The sequence below is a fragment of the Anolis sagrei genome, chromosome 5 (genome assembly GCF_037176765.1).
Source record: "Anolis sagrei isolate rAnoSag1 chromosome 5, rAnoSag1.mat, whole genome shotgun sequence".
In the NCBI taxonomy this organism is placed as follows: Eukaryota; Metazoa; Chordata; class Lepidosauria; order Squamata; family Dactyloidae; genus Anolis; species Anolis sagrei.
The window spans coordinates 118,517,487-118,537,611 of record NC_090025.1 but is presented as its reverse complement, the minus strand read 5'-3'; the positions used below and the strand labels follow the sequence as shown (position 1 = coordinate 118,537,611).

General features: G+C 39.7%; 1 protein-coding gene across 2 annotated transcripts in view; it reads left to right on the top strand.

The window, feature by feature from the left end:
- Positions 1 to 1,757: 1,757 nt before the first annotated feature.
- Positions 1,758 to 20,125, top strand: part of RELL1 (RELT like 1) — a 28,334-nt gene continuing 9,966 nt past the window's right edge. Inside the window, exons 1-2 of one of the 2 annotated variants that reach the window (XM_067469018.1) lie at positions 1,758 to 1,934; positions 19,083 to 19,304. In XM_067469018.1, the coding sequence (XP_067325119.1) occupies positions 1,859 to 1,934; positions 19,083 to 19,304 (298 nt within the window). In that variant the 5' untranslated portion in view covers positions 1,758 to 1,858. Of the gene's footprint in view, positions 1,935 to 14,209; positions 14,356 to 19,082; positions 19,305 to 20,125 lie in introns of those variants that run through there. The other variant, XM_060777834.2, reaches the window with a different exon arrangement.

The following is a 20,125-nucleotide window of genomic DNA, read 5'->3' as shown; positions in this document are numbered from 1 at the left end:
GTCTCTCCAGGGAGAGAAGGCGGGTTAAAAATAAAGTTTATTATTATTGCTAGCTGGACTCACCATGCATTGCTGTGGCCAACTTTCCCTTCCTTTTTCTCTCCTTCATTCTTTTTCTCCTTCCTTCCCTCCCTCTTTCCTTCCTTCATTTCCCCTTTTCTTTCCTTCTTTCATTCTCTATCTCCTTCTTTCCTTTGCCTTTTGCTTCCATCCTTCCTTCTCTCTTTCCTTCCTTCTTTCTTTCCCTCCCTCTTTTTCTCTCTCCCTTCTCCCCTCCATCTTTCTTTCCTTCACTTTTTTTCTATCCTTTTCTCCTTCCTTCTCTATCTCTTTCTTGGGTGCCAGCGGAAAGGGATAGAGTGGCCCACCCTACTTGGGTGCCCAGCGCCGGGGGTGGGAGGGGAGGAGGTGCTTTTTGAGGCAGGCCTTGCTCACATGGTGCTGGCCCCTTCTTTCTGCCATGGCTGTGGGGTGCCTACCCATCTGTTAGGTGGGTGGACATGCAGGCGGGGTTGCATGAAAGACACCATGAGGCTGCGGCAGAAAAATGGGTGCAGTGCTGGGTGATTTCTCAAATAAATCCAAGGGGAAGAAAGCTTGCAGCTTGGAAGCAGTGCATTTGGATCATCCTCCTCCCCTTAAGGGCCTGGTCTAGACAATGCTGGAGGCTGTCATTTTCACACATGCACTGTATCATCATTTAGCTTTTTGGGGGTTTTAAGTCCTTTCTGCTATATTTTGGGAGGGATTTATGAGTGATGGCCACTCGTTGGTCTGTTAGGGGTATAGTGTCCAAATTTCATGTCAATTCGTCCAGTGGTTTTTGAGTTATGTTAATCCCACAAACAAACATTACATTTTTATTTATATAGGTGGAATGTCCAGGGTAGGATAAAGAACTCTTTATCTGGGTTCGGACTAATGATACAAATTCTCTATTTCTAAAATCGATGGGCTTAAGCTGTCAAATATTGCACGAGCACTGCTTAGGCATAAAGTATATGAAGGTGGGTTGTTGTAGTTTTTTTCGGGCTATATGGTCATGTTCTAGAGGCATTTTCTTCTGACATTTCGCCTGCATCTATGGCAAGCATCCTCAGAGGTAGTGAGGTCTGTTGGAACTAGGAAAATGGGTTTATATATCTGTGGAAGGACCAGGGTGGGACAAAGGACTCTTGTCTGTTGGAGCTAGGTGTGAATGTTTCAAACTCTTTATCTGTTTGAGGCAAGTATGAATGTTGCAATTGGCCACCTTGACTAGCACCGAATAACCTGGCAGCTTCAAAGCCTGACTGCTTCCTGCCTGGGAGAATCCTTTGTTGGGAGGTGTTAGCTGGCCCTGATTGTTTAGTGTCTGGAGTTCTCTGTTTTCTGAGTGTTGTTCTTTATTTACTGTTCTGATTCTAGTTTAGTTGGGAGGTGTTAGCTGGCCCTGATTGTTTAGTGTCTGGAGTTCTCTGTTTTCTGAGTGTTGTTCTTTATTTACTGTTTTGATTCTAGTTTTTTTAATACTGGTAGCCAGATTTTGTTCATTGACATGGTTTCCTCCTTTCTGTGGAAATTTTCTTTCAAGACTTCCCTGTAAGTGGAATCCACAATAGACAAAATGGGAAATCTCTCCCTTAAACACCACAGCTGGGGTTTCATTCTTCTCAGGAAAGTTTCCCTCAGACTGCGCATGCTCAGTCGGAGGGCGGGGCAGGAGAGAATGAGGGAGGGGGCGGGGCTTGTGCGGGCGGGGGCGGGGCTTGTGCGAACCGCGCCTAACCGAAGCTGAGGAGGCGGCGCATGGCACCGGAGGCGCGGGGTCTCGAGAGCGGCGCGCGCTCTCTCTGCTCTTCCTTCTCCTCGGCCAGTCATGGCTCCGCGCGGAGCGGCCTCGACGCCCGCCTCCCTCTCCGTGGCGACGCCCGGCAGGCTCTTCTCCGAAAGCGGTGGGTCTTTGCCTGACGGGGTCGATTGGGGGGCCTCTGAAAACTTCCCAGGGCCTTTCCAACTTTTTCCCCGTTTCCCTTGGCTGCCTCTTCCCGCTTGACGTTGTCTTTCTGTGGCGAAAAAGGCGGGACCAGCCTGGCTTGCCAAGTGGCTCCCTCTCCTCTGGCTCTTCTTCACCACACAGGCATTGGGACTCTCTGTGTGCCAACCCTATTTCTGCCTGCTCTTCCGTTTTGTGTTTACTTCCCAGTTCGGTTAAGATGCATTGTGGTTTCTCTTTCTGGACTTCAGTTCGACTTCAGGAATCAGCTTCACTCCAGAAGCTGATTTGAATGGACTCCCATGTCAAGTGCACTTTGAAGCAAGTCCAAAGAGCATCCTGTCATCATTTTGTCTCCTCCTCTTAAGCCATTCTGGATCTACACCAGGTATGGGCAAATTTGGGCCCTCCAGGTGTTTTGGACTTCAACTCCCACAATTCCTAACAGCCGGTAGGCTGTTAGGAATTGTGGGAGTTGAAGTCCAAAACACCTGGAGGGCCCAAGTTTACCCCTGTCCGATCTACACAGTCTACATTGGGAGCCCTTCCACACTGCCATATAACCCAGAATATCAAGGCAGAAAATCCCACATTATCTGCTTTGAACTGGATTATGACAGTGTGGACTCAGATACACCTGGAATTTTGTCTCCAATTCTGGGCACCAGAATTGAAGAGAGATATTGACAAGCTAGAATGGGTCCAGAGGAGGGTGACTAAAATGATCAAGGGTCCCCTATGAGGAGTGGCTTAAAGAGCTGGGCATGTTTCACTTGAAGAAGAGAAGGCTGAGAGGAGACATAATAGCCATGTATAAATATGTGAGAGGAAGTCATAGGAAGGAAGGAGCAAGCTTGTTTTCTGCTGCCCGGGAGACTAGGACACGGAACAATGGCTTCAAACTACAAGAAAGGAGATTCCATCTGAACATTAGGAAGAACTTCCTGACTGAGAGCTGTTCAGCAGTGGAACTCTCTGCCTCAGAGTATTGTGGAAGCTCCTTCTTTGGAAGCTTTTAAACAGAGGCTGGATGTCCATCTGTCGGGGGTGCTTTGAATACAATTTTCCTGCTTCTTGGCAGGGGGTTAGACTAGATGGCCCATGAGGTCTCTTCCAACTCTATGATTCTATTTCAATTCAAAGCAGATGTTGTTAATTTTTTTTCCATGTCAGGAGTGACTTGGAAATCTGCAAGTTGCTTCTAGTGTGAGAGAATTGGCCATCTGCAAGGACGTTGTCCAAAGGGATGTTTGATGTTTTACCATCCTTGTGGGAGACTTCTCTCATGTCCCTGCATGGGGAGCAGGAGCTGACAGAGGGAGCTCAACATGCTCTCCCTGGATTCGAACCGCTGACCTGTCAATCAGCAGTCTTTGCAGCACAAGGGTTTAACCCATTGTGCAACCGGGGACTCCAGTGGATTATCTGCCTTGGTATTCTGGGTTGTATGGTTGTATGGAAGGGCCCTGGGTTATCTGAGTCCACACTGCCATATATCCCAGTTCAAAGCAGAAAATATGGGATTTTATTCAGCTGTGTGGAAGGGGCCTGGGTTTAAAAGTGCCAGTCCAGACAGAGATCTGACCCCAGAAACCAGGATCTGACCCCAGGTTTCTGCTTTGAACTAGATTATATGAGTCCACACTGCCAGATAATCTGAGATAAACACAAAACCTTGGATCAGATCCTGGGATATAAGACCAGTCTGGAAGGGCCCAAATTGCATTATTTGGCAGTGTTGATCCAACTCCGCTCTCAGATGCCAAAACCCTTGTGGGAGGGTTGCCCTCAGTCAGAAATGACTTGAAACTACACAACAATGACAACCAGGAGTGAGATTTCCATTGGGTTGTCTCCCAGGCCTAAGAAAGGACTAGTGTCCCATTTTCTCTCTCCACTGCAATTTGCCTCTTCATACTTATTGAACAGCCATTAACTCTCTTTTCTATTTTTTCCCTCCTATGTAATCACTTGGCAGTCATCTCTGTTAATGCAGGCATATTGCCATTCTTATGTGAGGTATTTTCAGAATTTCTTGCTGAACTGCCAAATCACATTTTATACACTTCTACATAGAAGGCACTTTTTTGTAAAATTCTAACATGTAGATTTTGTCTGGTGGACTTCATTCAGTGATAAGTATGTGTGTGTGTATACACACACACACACACACACATACAGGCAGTCCCCAGGTTACGAACAAGATAGGCTCTGTAGGTTTGTTCTTAAGCTGATTTTGTATGTAAGTTGGAGCAGGTCCATTTTTAAAGTAACTCTAGTTTCAAAATCCAGTTATCACAGAGACAGAAAGTGAGGTGAAATCTTCTGAACAGACCCCGAAACAAACACCACAGGGTGTGAACTCTTCCTTGTGGTTTCTAGAGTTAGAGAAGGGTTAACACTTCTGTGATGTTTGTTTTGTCCCTGTGATGATTGGATTTTGAAAAATTTGCCTTGTTTTGAAAACAAGGATTGATGATAAAGCTTCACTGGAGACACCGTTTTCCCAGGATAACTCTTCAAAGATTGATTTTCCCTCCAAGGGGTAGATTTCTCTCCCTTCCTCTTGTCTCGTCCCATTCTTAATTATGAATCATTTATAAGTTGGATGTTTGTAACGTGGGGATTGCTGATATATAGTTTTCAGGTACATACGCTGAGAAGATATGATTTGATTTTATAATAAAAAAATCTGGATTTTTTATCCACAAAAACAATCTGTGGGAATTTTATCCACACAAACAATCTGTGGGAATTTTATCCACACAAACAATGTGTGGGAATGTGTGTTGCAAAATCGGAAAAGTAGCAAGCAGGTCCTTACTGTGCAGCTTGTAACTTGATTGTTTATATTGCCTGTTTAAACACTTTATTGACTTAGTCATATCTCTTGTGCCACTCTTGGGGGCGGGTATTCACCATAATAACCAAAATAGGAATGCATATCAAGAATGGCTAATATTCGTATATTTTATTTATGATGTTTTTTATATATTAGTCAGTGCATGGAGGTGTAATCCTAAGAGGTTCAGGGTGATGGGAGTGATGGCAGTTGTTTTGTCATTGTAGATAATCTGAAATAACAAAAGTTTGTTAATGTGCCTCCTCCAGAAAGCCAAACTTTTTCTCTTGCCTTATTTTTGCAGATTATAGAAGACAGTTGGAGGATTTTTAACTGCAGTATCTTGTCACTCCTTCCTCTAACACAGTGGTTCGCAACCTGTGGGTCCCCAGATGTTTTGGCCTTCAACTCCCAGAAATCCTAACAGCTAGCTGAGATTTCTAGGAGTTGTATGCCAGCGAAATTGGGGAACCACAGGTTGAGAACCACTGCTCTAACAACAGGTGACAGAAAGTGCTGCTTTTCTCTGGAGTTGGTTGACCTTTGTTTGAAAATCAACTTGTTGCTCCCCCCCCCCCCCCCAATGTTTTAGTTTTTTGGTTTGAGATATTTTAGCTCAGTTTCTTGTGGTAAATTTAATCAATTCTATGAGCCTGAATTCACTAAAAGTAACATTTTCCCCTAAGACATAGCAGTTTTTGTTGAAAAGAAGAAATCTTGTCTTGAAATAGTTAACATTCAGGGACTATTAAATTGTCTCATGGGTAGATGTCTATTTTTTAACTAATTGCCTTGCTGCTTTTCCTCAGGTATTTTAAAGAGTTCAGTTCTGTACACTTACTCTGAAGTAAGTATAGGTTGAGCAATGATACTTTGAGTCTCTTTTAAAAGATAAAAAGTTGGGTATAAATAAATGTAAGGGTATTAATATATGGAATTCTGAAATCCTTCAAAATTCAACACTCCACATATGGCCACAGTTTGAAGCTAGCTCCAAATGGTTGGTGTAGATTGGGTCAGTGTGTGCTTCTTTATAGCTTACTCTTTGTAAATGTTCACTTTGCTTTGATTTCTCAGGCCCAAGCCCATATAAAAGAGTTCACTAAGGCTCACAAAGATGTCTTATATTGCACTGTGTAACACAATTAGAAAAACATTCTGTTCCTGGTTCAAAAGTGTTATTTCCTGTTTAATTGTGTGGTACTTAATTTTAAAATAGTTGTTATACTGTAGTAACTTTAAATTATGTTGAATTGATTGAGACTCTATGAGATATTCATTGAAAAACTATAGCAAAACTGTGCTGCAGGATGTCCTGCAAAAAACAGTTTTTGCAGTCCAATAATCGTTTTTATTTTTTATTTTTATGGTAGAACCAATTAGGAAATGACATTTGTAACCCAGGAACAAAATGGTGTTACATAGTTTTATCTTCATCCTGTATTATCTTGTGACACAACTGAGTCATACAAGTTTGCCACAGGCTTTCTTCTGTGATCCTCTCCTAAGCTTAAAGATACTGCTTGCTGGTTGCTTAATTGCTGTGTTTTAGGTATAGAGTATTTGAAATTCAGTTCAACAACATTTTATGAGAAGTACTTAGTATCGACGTTAAAAGAAACTGTACATCAATGAAACACAAAAAGTAAAATTTCCTGTTTAAATGGACACTTGAAACTTAAGCAGATATTATTACCTATAAATTAAAATCAAATAACAGGACTTATTTCTTGGATTCTGCTTCAAGTTGTGATGAAATTATGAGTGTTAATGGTCCCGCCATAGCAAGTTTCACTGCTTTTCTCCCTACACTATATTTAGAGCTAGCATTTCATGGGGAAGAGAGCAGATGGATGCACACATTTTAATGTGAAGCTGTGTCTTTAAACTGGGGAGGTTTCAAATGTGATTCCCTTTGCATACAGTAATAGAAAAATCCAGTCACTGCTTGCTTCTACTGAACTTACTGCTTTTAAAAACTATGGTCTTGACTGGTCACTCTGCTAATACCAATAGACTAAGGGATGTTTCTGTTCGCATGGGAAGGTTGATCAACTTTAGTGCCACTTTCCTCCAAAGCTATTTCCTTTTATGTTTCTCTCCTTCTAGTCAGGCATTATATTTATATATTCATTCTCTGATACATTTAACTTCTCCAAAAATGCTCTATTTCAGTAGTACTATATGTTTAGATGCACTTTTAATTCCTTCATTTTAAGTTAGAGGATCAAGATATTCAATACAGTTAGAGCCAAAATTATTCTTTTTCTATCTCATGTCAGTAGAATTGCCTTGCTTTAGGAACCAAAACATAAACATTACTCATCTCTATGTAGCTTTGCATATCATATTCAAGTGGAAATAAGAGTTGCATAGTATTTAACCTTTCTGCTAGTTGAGGAAAATGATCTCAGCTGCTGGCTTCTTTGTGAAGTCTTAAGAGATAAATTTATAGATTTATTGGTGGCAGTTTAAAAAGTGACAGGTTTTTTTTGCTTTTTTTGCTTTATATTAATTTTTTTAAATTAAGTGTATAAATGACATCGATCAATCAAATTATTTCTTTCGGTCATAGACTAGCACAGGAAGTAAAAGTCACAGTTTCATACGAACTTGGTACGTTTAGTATATTTAAAATATAAATATAAATACTGAAGAACAATAGGGGTGAGGGAGCGGAAGGGGAAAGAAAGGAAAGACATACAATGCACAGATCTATCAGCAAATTATAGCATCAAGGAAGATGATTACTGGATACACGGTTAACTTTTGGAACCACACAGAAGTTAAAAGAAAAAAAATCACATAATACAGGTATGCCATTCCACCGAACCCCTTGCTCCCCCCCCCCCCACCTGTGAAAAAGTGACAGAATTTTCAAGCTCATCGGAACTTCATCCAGTTCACTTATGACTTTGGAACAACTCATCTTACCCATTCTCAGCTGACATTTTCACAGGTCCTAATAACAGTACTGTCTAGTCAAGGATTCCTTATCGTAGTTTCCACAGATATCTCCAGTGGTATCCATCAAGGCCTTTGCTCATCCATTATTAAAGAACTATAAATATAAATAATTTGGGTACATGCAGAGCAACGTATCTAGTTTGCAACTGCTTTCCGTCTTGTCTTTTTTTGATTCAGAGTCTAATGTGAGCTCAGTGTTATTAATAAGGAGCAAAGTTGTCAGATAATGACAGGAAACATACTGAAACTCACAAAACTCAAAGAGAATCTCTTGTTGATAATCTAGGAAGAGAAGCTGCAGGGTGTCCAAGTGTTTAGTGAGAGAGCTGCAGGATGCCCATGTAGTAGGTAGGATGAGTGTAGTCAGGAAGAAAGATGTGTGTACACATGCATGATGAATGAATGGGCCACATGATTGCGAGGCTGTACTTGGTGGAGTGCATATTTGTAGGAGAAATACAAGCTTCTAAGGCAGTGGTTCTCAACCTGTGGGTCCCCAGATGTTTTGGCCTTCAACTCCCAGAAATCCTAACAGCTGGTAAACTGGCTGGAATTTCTGGGAATTGTAGGCCAAAACACCTGTGGACCCACAGGTTGAGAATCACTGTTCTAAGTGATCCGGGGGTATTGTGTATGTGATTGAGAGTGGTCAAAAGAAGGAGATTCTTGTTTGTTTCCAATTATGGACATCCCTCTAAATCAGGGGTGTAAAACTCATTTTACCAAGGACCACATCAGCCTTATGTTGCCTTTTTGTAATTATAAGACAATACAAATGCAACTATATTGCCCTGGCATTGAAAGACTCACAGTCCACATAAAATTATGTGGTGGGAAATGTACATATGATGGAATAAATTACTTTTAGTGGGAAATAGAATTAGCTTTCTCTGAAATGTATAGTCTATTGGAAAGATGCACTAGATTGAGTGGCATGTTGTAGGGTCAGGCTTAATGTCTTCCTTGCACTCAGGTCTATGAACAATTATAATGAAATATACGAAGGTAAGTTGCCACCCAGTAATCTTTAATATATGAATTATTTGTCAGTAGTTAAATAATTAATATTAAGTTGGCAGAATTCAGTTATTGTACTGTGCAAGTAGAATGCCCCACCCAGAAGCATGCTTGAAGTGGAGTCCGATATCCTTAGGGTATTAGATTTAGATATTTTATTTATTTCTGCCTTCTGACAGGTATCTGGTTGACTATGACAGGTATCTGGTTGACTATGTTATCTTGTATTGATGGCTTCTTGTTTTTATTGAGGTTTTAAAATATTGAATCTTTTAAAAAATAGAAAATGTATATTTTGCCTTATTGTGCACAATACAGGACAGTGTGTGGATAAAATAAATGAACAATTTTAAGTAGTTGAAATATTAAGCAATCTAACAATAACATATTTAAACAAATTAACTTTTCAGAGTTGGGTAAAATTATTAGATTTGTCTTTTATGTTTTATCTTAACACTACTTTTAATTGCTGTAATCTGCCATGGGAGCTTTCTTAACTGAAGGGTAGCTAGGAAGTATTTTAATAAACATTTGACTACCCAAGTATGTCAGATCTACAGGAGTCTAGATAAGGACTAGATAAAGTACCAGATGCTGCACGCCTTCTCTTTTATTGCTTAGAACTACCATATGTTCATGCCTTACAATATGAAAACAGTTGGGGTAAACGGAAATAGCTAATTAACTACAAATTCTATGCATAATCACAGACTGCCTTTAAATAAACATGAGTATATAATGTAGAGATAGAATTTAGTATTTTACAAGGAACATTTTCTTATTTGAGTCATTTGTTTTTGCTTGGCAAATGAAGGGATTGATGTGGATATAGCCTATTTTGATTTCATTTGGGGCCTTTGACAAAGTCCCAATGATATTACCACAAAGAAGCTGGTAAAATGTGGCCTAGACAGTGCTACTCTTAGGTGAATTGGCTAATTGGACGAATCCAAAGAATGTTACCAATGTCTCCTATTCATCCTGGAGAAAAGTGACCAGTGGGGTGCCACAGGGTTCTTTCCCAGGCCCTATGTTGTTCAATGTCTTTATTAATGATTTGGATGATGGAATAGAGGGCATGCATATCAGATTTGAAGATGAGTCCAAATTGGGAGGTATAGCTCCCAATTCTGATCCAGATATAGATCACAATCCAAAATGACCTTAACAGATTAGATTGCTGGGTCAAAACTAACAAAATAAATTTCAACAGGGAGAAATGTATGGTACTACATTTAGGCGGAAAAAAATGAAACACATATATAATGGACGATACCTAGCTTGACGGCAGTACGTGCAAAAGGAGTTTGGGAATCTTAGGGCCCTTCCACACTGCCATATAACCCAGAATATCAAGGCAGATAATCCACAATATCTACTTTTACCTGGGTTATCTGAGTCCACACTGCCATGTTATCCACTTCAATGTGTATTTTCTACAGCTTTGTGGAAGGGGCCTTAGTAGACCATAAAGTGAACATGAGTCAACAGTGTGATGTCACAGCTAGAAAGGCCACTGTGATTCTAGGCCACCTCAGTACGAGTACAGGCAGTCCCCAGGTTACAATCAGGATAGATCTGTAAGTTTGTTCTTAAGTTTAATTTGTATGCAAGTCAGAACAGATACTTTTTCTAAGTGTAACTCCAGCCAAAAAAGGTTGTTTTTTAAAGTTTTGGGTAGCATAAGGAAGGGTTAACACCCTTGTAGTATTTGTTTTGCTTTCAGAAAGATTTCACCTCACTTTATGTCCACGCGAAAGCTAGATTTTGATAATTTTGGACTGCTGTGGACTGAAGGATTGGTAATAAAGCTTTAGTAGAGACACTTTTTCCTATGATAACTCTCACAGGAGTGAATTTTCCTTCTTAGGGATAGATTTATTTTCACTTTCTATTGTCTCACCTCCATTTGTCACTAGGGGTTGTATGTAAATTAGATGTTTATAACTCATGGACCGCCTGTATAAGGTCTAGATTTAGCAAAGTAATAGTCCCACTCTTCATCAGACCTCACCTGGAATACTGTGTTCAGAGAAGGTCAACGGAAATGGTCAAAGTTTTGGAAACTAAGCCCTGTGAGAAACAACTTAGGGAACTGGATATGTTTAACTTGGAGAATAGAAGGCTGAGAGGGGACACAATAGCCATGTTTAACTATGTGCAAGGATGTCACATTGAGGAGGGGACAGACAAACTTGTTTTCTGCTTCTCTGGAGACTTAAGACACCAGCAGTGGATTCAAATTACAGGAAAAGAGATTCTGCCTAAACATTGGAAGAACTTCCTGCCCATACATGCTGTTTGACATTGGGATATGCTGTCATGGAAGGTGGTAAAGGTCTCCTTCTCTGTAGGTTTTTAAGGAAGGGCTGGATAGCTATCTGTTAGAGGTGCTTTGATTCCTTGTTCCTGCATGCCCGGGGGTTGGACTGAATGGTCCTTGTTGTGTCTTTCAACTCTACGATTCTATTTGTCTGTTGGTCAAGTTTCTTTTTATTCTCTGTGTTATTACTTCCTAAACTGCAAGTGAGATAAACAGAATATTATGCTATTAAAGAAAAAAAAATCTCTTGTGTCTGGATTTGTTGATGAAATGAGCTAATTTTAGGCATTTTGATACAGTTGTGCATATTGGTTTGCACATTTGCAGCATGAAAAATCCGGTTCAATCACCATCCTGTCTAGTAAATAAAGCTTTTTTATTAGAATGGTGGTTTAAACAGGATCAATTTTAATTGGGTTTTACTGCTTTTACTAATAAGAGCAGATACTAGTATGGTTTAGTGGTACTATATGGTTTAATTGTGGTAATGTTTTATACTTGTATGGGTGATGTTATGAGCTATAATTAATATGTTTTATTGAGATTATTTACTCTATGCATTGTGATTTGTCCTTTTGATCTCTTTGCTTTGATTTTACCTTTTGGATTGTAGATGTGATTGATACTATGTATATTGTTTTTTCTTGTTATAAGCCACCCCGAGGGGAGAGGGAGGGGGATATAAATACATTTTAAAATTATTATTATTATTATTATTATTATTATTATTAGTTGAGTTGATTTCTAGGCAAATTAGGAAGGAGTAGTTTAATAGCAGAGTTGTTGTAAAATAATAAAATAACATTTCCTAATTTAATTAGATGTCATTTTGTGATCTACCTGGACATAGACCCAACTGTAGATAGAACTAGAAATGAATGTGAACTTCTCCAGCCTAGCTATTTTGTGTGGCACTCACAATTAGTTCTATTTTTAGCATTTGGGAAGCATGGCTTCTGTGATTAAGTTTCATGTTACTCTGTGACTATATACATTTAAAAATATATCTGTCCCGTACTTGGACAAGCAGTAGTCAAAATAAGTCAGTCAATGAAACAAGTAAAAACCAATACAAAATGAAATCAAGAGATAAAGCAGCACCAGAAATCATTATTAAAGTGCTTAAGCACAGATTTAAATACTGTAATATTCATTAGAGCACAATTGAGGAGTGATTGAGATAAATGTTGCAGTGCAGGAAGTTTCAAAGTAAGGGTGTTCTCACCTACTATGTCTCCTGAAATGGAATGAGTAGTTACAACAACAACAACGCTGAATGCATTATAAGGGGAAGGCTCCAATCAAATGCTTCTTCTGCTTTCACCAGCAGCACAGCAAAAGGCTGCCTATTATGTTGATCAGGTCTCAGACAATAGGCTCATAACATGGATGTTCATTATCTGTGATAGGAAACACTTCATTTCTTTCTTTTTTTTTCAATTACTAGTGGATATTTGGCCTGCTTTTATACCTGCATCCTCTAGGCCAGGCCATAGTCTGCTGTAAAGTATTATTATATGTTCAGAATTTGATTTTTATAATCTGACTTGATTGATCTCAATGAGAAAGTACATTTCACCCCAGCACTTACAGTTTAACAGCCTTCATATTCCATGGTTATCGCATTTTGTTTTTCAAAATAAAATGTTTAGTTCCTGCCATTCCATATCGCACTTCTGCTTGAATCTTTTGCTGTCAGTAATCAGTGTTAAGTTGTGATAATAAATAATAATTGTTTTTCCTCTGCTGTATTTTCTTACTTAACTTGTGTATGGTATATAACCTTTCTCTGTGTTAGTGATGATAGTGATTTAAACAAATAAATTAGATTTTAGTAGCCTTGCTGATATCTTCTAAACCAGTGTTTCTCAAACTGTGCTCCTCCAGATGTTTTGGACTTCAGCTCCCAGAAATCCCAGCCAGTTTATCAGCTGTAGGAATTGTGGGAGCTGAAGTCCGAAACATCTGGAGGAGCATAGTTTGAGGAACTCCATTCTAAACTATCATCTGAATCCTACAATTGGTCTTGACTAGAGCTAAGACACTGAATTTGCTTATGTGTATACTCGCCAAGGGTTTGGTGGAGTTATTCTAGTTGGGCCTAACCACAGATTTCAGCTTATATAGAAAGGATCAGGGCAAACCTTTGGGCGTTTACCAAGCCTGTTTGGACCTGTCTGTCTTGGGCACTGCATATTTACACTGATGGCTTACTCTGAAAGTTAGGAGGAGGCAGGAGGAAGATTTGCGCTATCGAGGAATGTTCTATTAAAAGAGCAGTTTTCAAAGAAGTATGCATGTTAGTCTCTTGCAGCATAAAAAGAGTAAGAAGGGGGAAGCGTATAAAGAAATATGGAAATACATTTAAGATAGTCTGGTGTGTATTTTCCCCATGAGTTTTCGTATATATAAATCTACATTTTTGGATACAATACAAATACTCAGGTACAACATATGCTATAGTAGAATGTAACACCATGCATAGGGCTACCATGTTTTCAATTGTTTTTTTTTGTTTTTGTTTTTTTTTTAAAAAGAATGTTTATCTTGTTAAACTATTTGTGCATTTTAGGTTCTTGTGGTGATACTTCCCACGGAAACTGGAATTATTTTGTGAAAATATATTTTAGTATGTTGCTCAAATCAGTTCAAATTGAAGACCAAAGGTTGGTATTCTTCTCAGTTTTAATGGATCTTGTAGAAAGACCTTATGTAAATATATTTGTGATCTTGACTGCCTGAAACAAATCAAGATACAGGAATACATTCCCTGCAGTGATGTAACTTGCCTTTTTAAAAAACAGAAACAGTTGGGAGGTGCGGGAAAGAATTTGAGTTAATGATAATCTTTCTGTGTGGCATGTCTCGATCTGGTCTCTTACTTTGCCGTCAATGTATGAAAAGGTTCAGATCCAAACATGCCAAGTATATTGCAAAACCAATTCCCTGAATTTAAAATCAGTTGATGCTAGACAGTCTGTGCTAGAAAATTACTGCATATGGTATTGAACCATCTTTTTACCACCTTATTACACTATATGTCTTAAAGGTTTTTTTTCCATGTAAGATAGCTAGATTATCCCTTTTTTTTCTTTTGAAGTGTTGTGTTGCCTTAAACCAAAAGCCAGTCATCTGGTATTCTGTCCTGATGGTGCCCAACTAAAGGCCTATGGGAAGGCCACAAGCAAGAGATGAACCAGAGCAGACTGCTGCATTCAGATTCCTCAAATGGTATTAAGACGCATACTGCTAATGATAACCGGAGCTTATTGAAATCATCCCCATTACAATTAATAGCTTTCTTCTCCCTTTAATAAATCTTGCATGTTATAATCTTGCCTCATTAATTCACTCTGTTGATCATTTTAATGGTCCCTTTCTTCACCTTCATGACTTCTTACATTGCCCTTTTGAGCTTCATGGACCAGAACTGTGCAACGTGTTCCAAATGCAGTTGCATTGTTGATGATGTATTAAAATATTTTAAGGGGTTTCCCCTATTTATTTGTCGTGTCAGAACAACCAGTCTAACAGAACAAAGCAAACAAACAGAAAAATACACAACTTGTGAGTTTGGTAGCTGGTTAAATGTCCTTTGACCAGTGTCTGGCCACTTGGAGTGCTTTCGGTGTTGCTGCAAGAAGGTCCTCCATTGTGCATGTGGCAGGGCTCAGGTTGCATTGCAGCAGGTGGTCGGTGGTTTGTTCTACTCCACACTCGCATGTCGAGGATTCTACTTTGTAGCCCCATTTCTGAAGGTTGGCTCTGCATCTTGTGGTGGCAGAGCGCAGTCTGTTCAATGCCTTCCAAGTCGCCCAGTCTTCTGTGTGCCCAGAAGGGAGTCTCTCAATTGGTATCAGCCATTGGTTGAGGTGCTGGGTTTGAGCCTGCCACTTTTGGACTCTCGCTTGCTGAGGTGTTCCAGCGAGTGTCTCTGTAGATCTTAGAAAACTATGTCTAGATTTAAGTCGTTGGCGTGCTGGTTGATACCCAAACAGGGGATGAGCTGGAGATGTCGCTGCCTTGGTCCTTTCACTATTGGCTGCTACTTCCCGGCAGATGCCAGGTGGTGCAATACCGGCTAAGCAGTGTAATTTCTCCAGTGGTGTAGGGCGCAGACAGCCCGTGATAATGCAGCATGTCTCATTAAGAGCTACATCCACTGTTTTAGTATGGTGAGATGTGTTCCACACTGGTTTCCCCTGACATTAAGTCTAGTTGTTGCTGACCCTGGGGATGGTGCTCATCTTCATTTCTAAGCTGAAGAGCCGGTGTTGTCTGTAGACACCTCTAAAATAATGTGGCCAGCATAAGTGGTGCCTATTGATCTATTCATATTTGCATGTTTTCAAACTGCTAGGTTTGGCAGAAGCTGGGGCTAACAGCAGGAGTTCACCCTGCTCCCCAGATTCAAACTACCAACCTTTGGTCAGCAAGTTCAGCAGCTCAGTGATCTAACCTGATGTGCCACCAGGGGGCTTATTAAGATATTAGAAGTACTATTTTGCTTGTCTGTTATGAACATACCATCTTGTTTTGGAAGTGCACATTTTACAAATACTATGCTGTTGTTATTTTTTTTCCAATAGAGAGCAGGGATTCCCCAAAGTACAAGAGCAAAAGGCCACTATACACCAAAAAGTAATACAGTTATATAATCATAAGAATGTATATCATATCTATGCTCATAGTACTATTACATTAAATGTACTAACAGCTTGTACAAAGTATACTTAACAGAAATTCACAATGTAATTCTCTAAACCTCATAATAGATCTCATAATCTCATAATAGAGCGTCTTGAAAGGGTTTTGCTAATGAGTAAGCATGTATAATATTGACCTGTTACAAACTTGTTTAAAATCTTCCAGTGCCCTGTAATTAACTTTCCTTTATCTGTGATATTTTGGAGGTATGGGGGCTGTGTGGGGCATGCATGACTTAAAAGGAAGTGTTTTGGCAACAGTTGAAAACCATAATGTGGACCAGAACGCATGTCAGGAATTGCATAATTCCATAAGATCATGAGAATGTAATATTTTTTTCAGCAAATACTGCCACTGGGGGGGAAAACGTAACAGTGTAACACATTGTACAGATTGAAAAACATTCTGTTCCTTTAAGAGCATAAAATAATTACATATAATTTGGATACAAAAGTTGAAGGTCTGATTTATTCACAAAATAATTACAAACTGAAATTGCTTCTAAAATAGTATTGTTATGAATGGAGGTACAAGGTCCTGAACTTTAAGGAAATTGGAACTATAAGAAACCTCTCTTCTTTTGCCAGTTTATGAGGAACTAGGGGAAGGGGGACCCCCCCCCCCAAGAAGAAACCATTAATATTAGTGAAAATTATTCTCTTTTGTCTAGTCATCCATAATACCAGGCAGACAGAAAGCACTGGTTCCCACAAAACGAATGTAGAAAAGAAAAATATAGTGACTGTTTTTTTAAAAAATACAATTTGAAGTACTTACATGAAACTTCATTCTGTGATCCATTTTTTTTTTCAAAATAAAGGAAGGTTTAGAATGCCCCCTCCCAAAAAAAGAGAGCTTATTCTTCTGCCCCCATTTTCCCTGCTTTTTCTGGGTATTTACATTTCTAGTTATGAGAGGCAATTTAGGTCCACCTATGGTGTCTGCTCTGTGGAATTACGTCCATGTTAAATGGCCAGTTCTATCGCTCCTGGAGCATCGAGTGGCAGCTGTGTCAAAGGATTCCTTACTGTTGTGTGTCATTTGTGCCCTTTCCTTGATTGTGCAGTGTTGGATGCTGTCACACATGTATCATTTGTTATTTTATCCCGAATGTGGAACAATATTTTCTCTACAGGCCTATTACTGTAGAAAACCTCATGCTATAAATAGATATTTTAGATCACATGGGCAGGCCTGTTTGATCCTTTCTACAGTGGTCAATACTAGATGTTTGAATGACTTTAGAATTGGAAGTGTAAACTTTCCAAAGGGTGGAATATTTTTAAATGAAAGCATGCCCTATCTAGATTTAGAGTTGCTGTATGTCAGTGTAGGCCTCTGCATGAGGTTAACAGTATTTATTTATTTATTTATTTTATTAATGCACTTGTATACCGCTAATATCTCAGCCTAAATCGGCGACTCATTGCGGTTTACAACACTTAAAAAACACTTAAAAACAACAATATTCAGATTAAAAACATAGAACACATATACAGTACACAGTATTGGGCCACCAATACAGATCAATGCATCTCTTAACTAAAATCATAATCCAATTTCGTTGTCTATGATTACCAGTCCTTGATCATGAACTTCATCGCACCGGATTAGCCGAATGCTTGTTCAAACATCCATGTCTTCAGTTTTTTTCTAAATACCATCAGCGAGGAAGCTGATCTTATCTCTATAGGGAGGGCATTCCAAAGCCGCGGGGCCACCACAGAAAAGGCCCTGTCTCTCGTTCCCGCCAGCCGCACCTGTGAAGCAGGTGGGATGGAGAGTAGGGCCTCTCCCGAAGATCTTAGGGTCCTGGTGGGCTGATAGGCCGAGATACGTTCGGATAGATATGTTGGGCCAGAACCGTTTAGGGCTTTAAAGGCCAATGCCAGCACTTTGAATTGGGCCCGGTAGCTAATTGGCAGCCAGTGGAGCTGGTACAGCAGAGGAGTTGTGTGCTCCCTGCGCCCTGCCCCTGTTAGTACCATGGCTGCCGCCCGTTGGACTAGTTGGAGCTTCCGAGCCGTCTTCAAAGGCAACCCCACGTAGAGAGCGTTGCAGTAGTCAAGGCAGGATGTAACCAGAGCGTGGACTACCGTGGCCAAGTCAGACTTCCCAAGGTACGGTCGCAGTTGGCGCACGAGTTTTAACTGTGCGAATGCTCCCCTGGTCACCGCCGAAACCTGGGGATCCAGGCTCAGCGATGAGTCCAGGATCACACCCAAACTGCGAACCTGTGTCTTCAGGGGGAGTGCGACCCTGTCTAACACAGGCTGTAACCCTATACCCTGTTCGGCCCTGCGACTGACCAGGAGTACCTCTGTCTTGTCTGGATTCAATTTCAATTTGTTCACCCCCATCCAGACCGTCACAGCGGCCAAGCACCGGTTCAGGACCTCGACAGCCTCCTTAGTACAGTAGGTTAAATGTTTTTGAATATTTACGTAAAACTGTAATTTAAGACAAGACTGTCCAACTCTGATTAAACCATTATTCTAACCTTCTTCAATGTAAATGTGCTTACGTATCCTTCCAATATTAATAGAGTAAAATATTAAATGCAATAATAATAACAATAATGAAGTAAAATAATGGAAATGTAATAATAGCAATAATAATAGAGTAAAATAATACGTGTAATAATAGTAATAGAGTAAAATAATATATGTAATAAAATAATAATATAGTAAAATAATGTAAATATAATAATAACAGAGTAAAATAATAAATAACTTTGACTCGTATAAGGTGAGGGGGGCTTTTTCAGCCTGAAAAAGGGCTTAAAACCTGGCTTATACTCGAGTATATGCGGTAAGTGTTTCTGAAGCACTGAAAGAGTCGTTCATACATTGTGCTGGACTAGTTTAGTGAACTGTGGCTTTGAAGTTCCAAAGAATAAGACAGGTGGATCATAGTTCATAATCATTGCTGTGCATTCAGCTTCATGAAGGCAACACTATGGATGTAATACATTTTGCCCATGGTTTCTGTTACTTGCTTGCATCCAGTTACAAACTGGTTGGCCAGTTCAGACACCATTCGAAAGTGGGTGAGTCATTAAAGTTGCTACAAAGAGAGCAAATACCTGGCTGTACTCTTCAGTTGCAAATGTGTTGATTAGCTGGTATGATCACATGTCTGTTAAAGAATACTACATTCTTGATTGTCAAATGTTGTCAGTCACTGTCAGTTTACACTGTTAACTGTACAAACCTGACTAATGTAGTAGTTTCATCTCCTTGTTTCCATAGAGTATCCTGATGTTTTGTTAAGCCATAGCTTAAGAGGTACGACAAGTACACCTGGATCTTCAGAAGGTAGCACACACCCTGAGTATATTGCTTTTTTGCTGATTCCTGTCTTCTTCCTAATGGGTCTCCTGGGGATTTTGATCTGTCATATACTAAAGAAGAAAGGATATCGTTGTACAACAGAAGCTGAGCAAGAAGCAGAGAAACTTCAAGAAAAGATCGGTAGGCAAGAAGGATCTTAAAAAGAATTCACTTCTATTTTGATAATGAGCATGTAAGAAAGCAGATATTAGCATCATTTTGTGTTCTGTCATGTTCAGATTGTTGGGACTATGGGGAGGCTAGATTCATATCTGCTGTCAAGCTTCAAAATAGACTTGTTTCAGTGCAAAAATTTCTCAAGCTTAAAATAACCGCTTATCTATTATCCTGACCACTAAGCAGAGATACAGGCAGAAAAAGTTGCAGATCTGATAAGGAAACTCAGTGAATGATTCCTATTGGCTTTTGTTTTTCATCTACTGGGTTAGTATGTTCAACTAGAATTGAAGTGGCTCTCTTTGATCCCCACTTTGCTGTGAAGTTATTCCCAGACTGGTCACATACATGGCAGGATGGTTAAGGAGGTAAAAAAAGATCCAGTTAAAAACAAGTCTGCCAGGAGTACTTTAATTTTTGCTTTTACTGCATGGCAGGGGGTTGGACTAAATGGCTCATGCGTTCTCTTCCAACTCTATTATTGTATGATTCTCAGTGAAGCACTCTTTATGTCCCTTGGAGGAAAAGGTTTGAAAAGTATGCATACACAACACATAGCTAGAGCAGCTATATGCAAAATATATAGGTTTTTCCAGTCAATGTGTAGAAAAGGAGTAGTTAATATAAAGGGTTGTGTGTGAAATCAATTGGCTGTTCTGTCACTGTGGGAAATACTTTTGGATTCAGGAAAATCCCAGGTCCAAACCCCCCCCCCCCAAAAAAACAAACAAAAACATAACAGTAGATTTTTTATGTTCTTTCTTGGAATATAAGCATATGAAAAG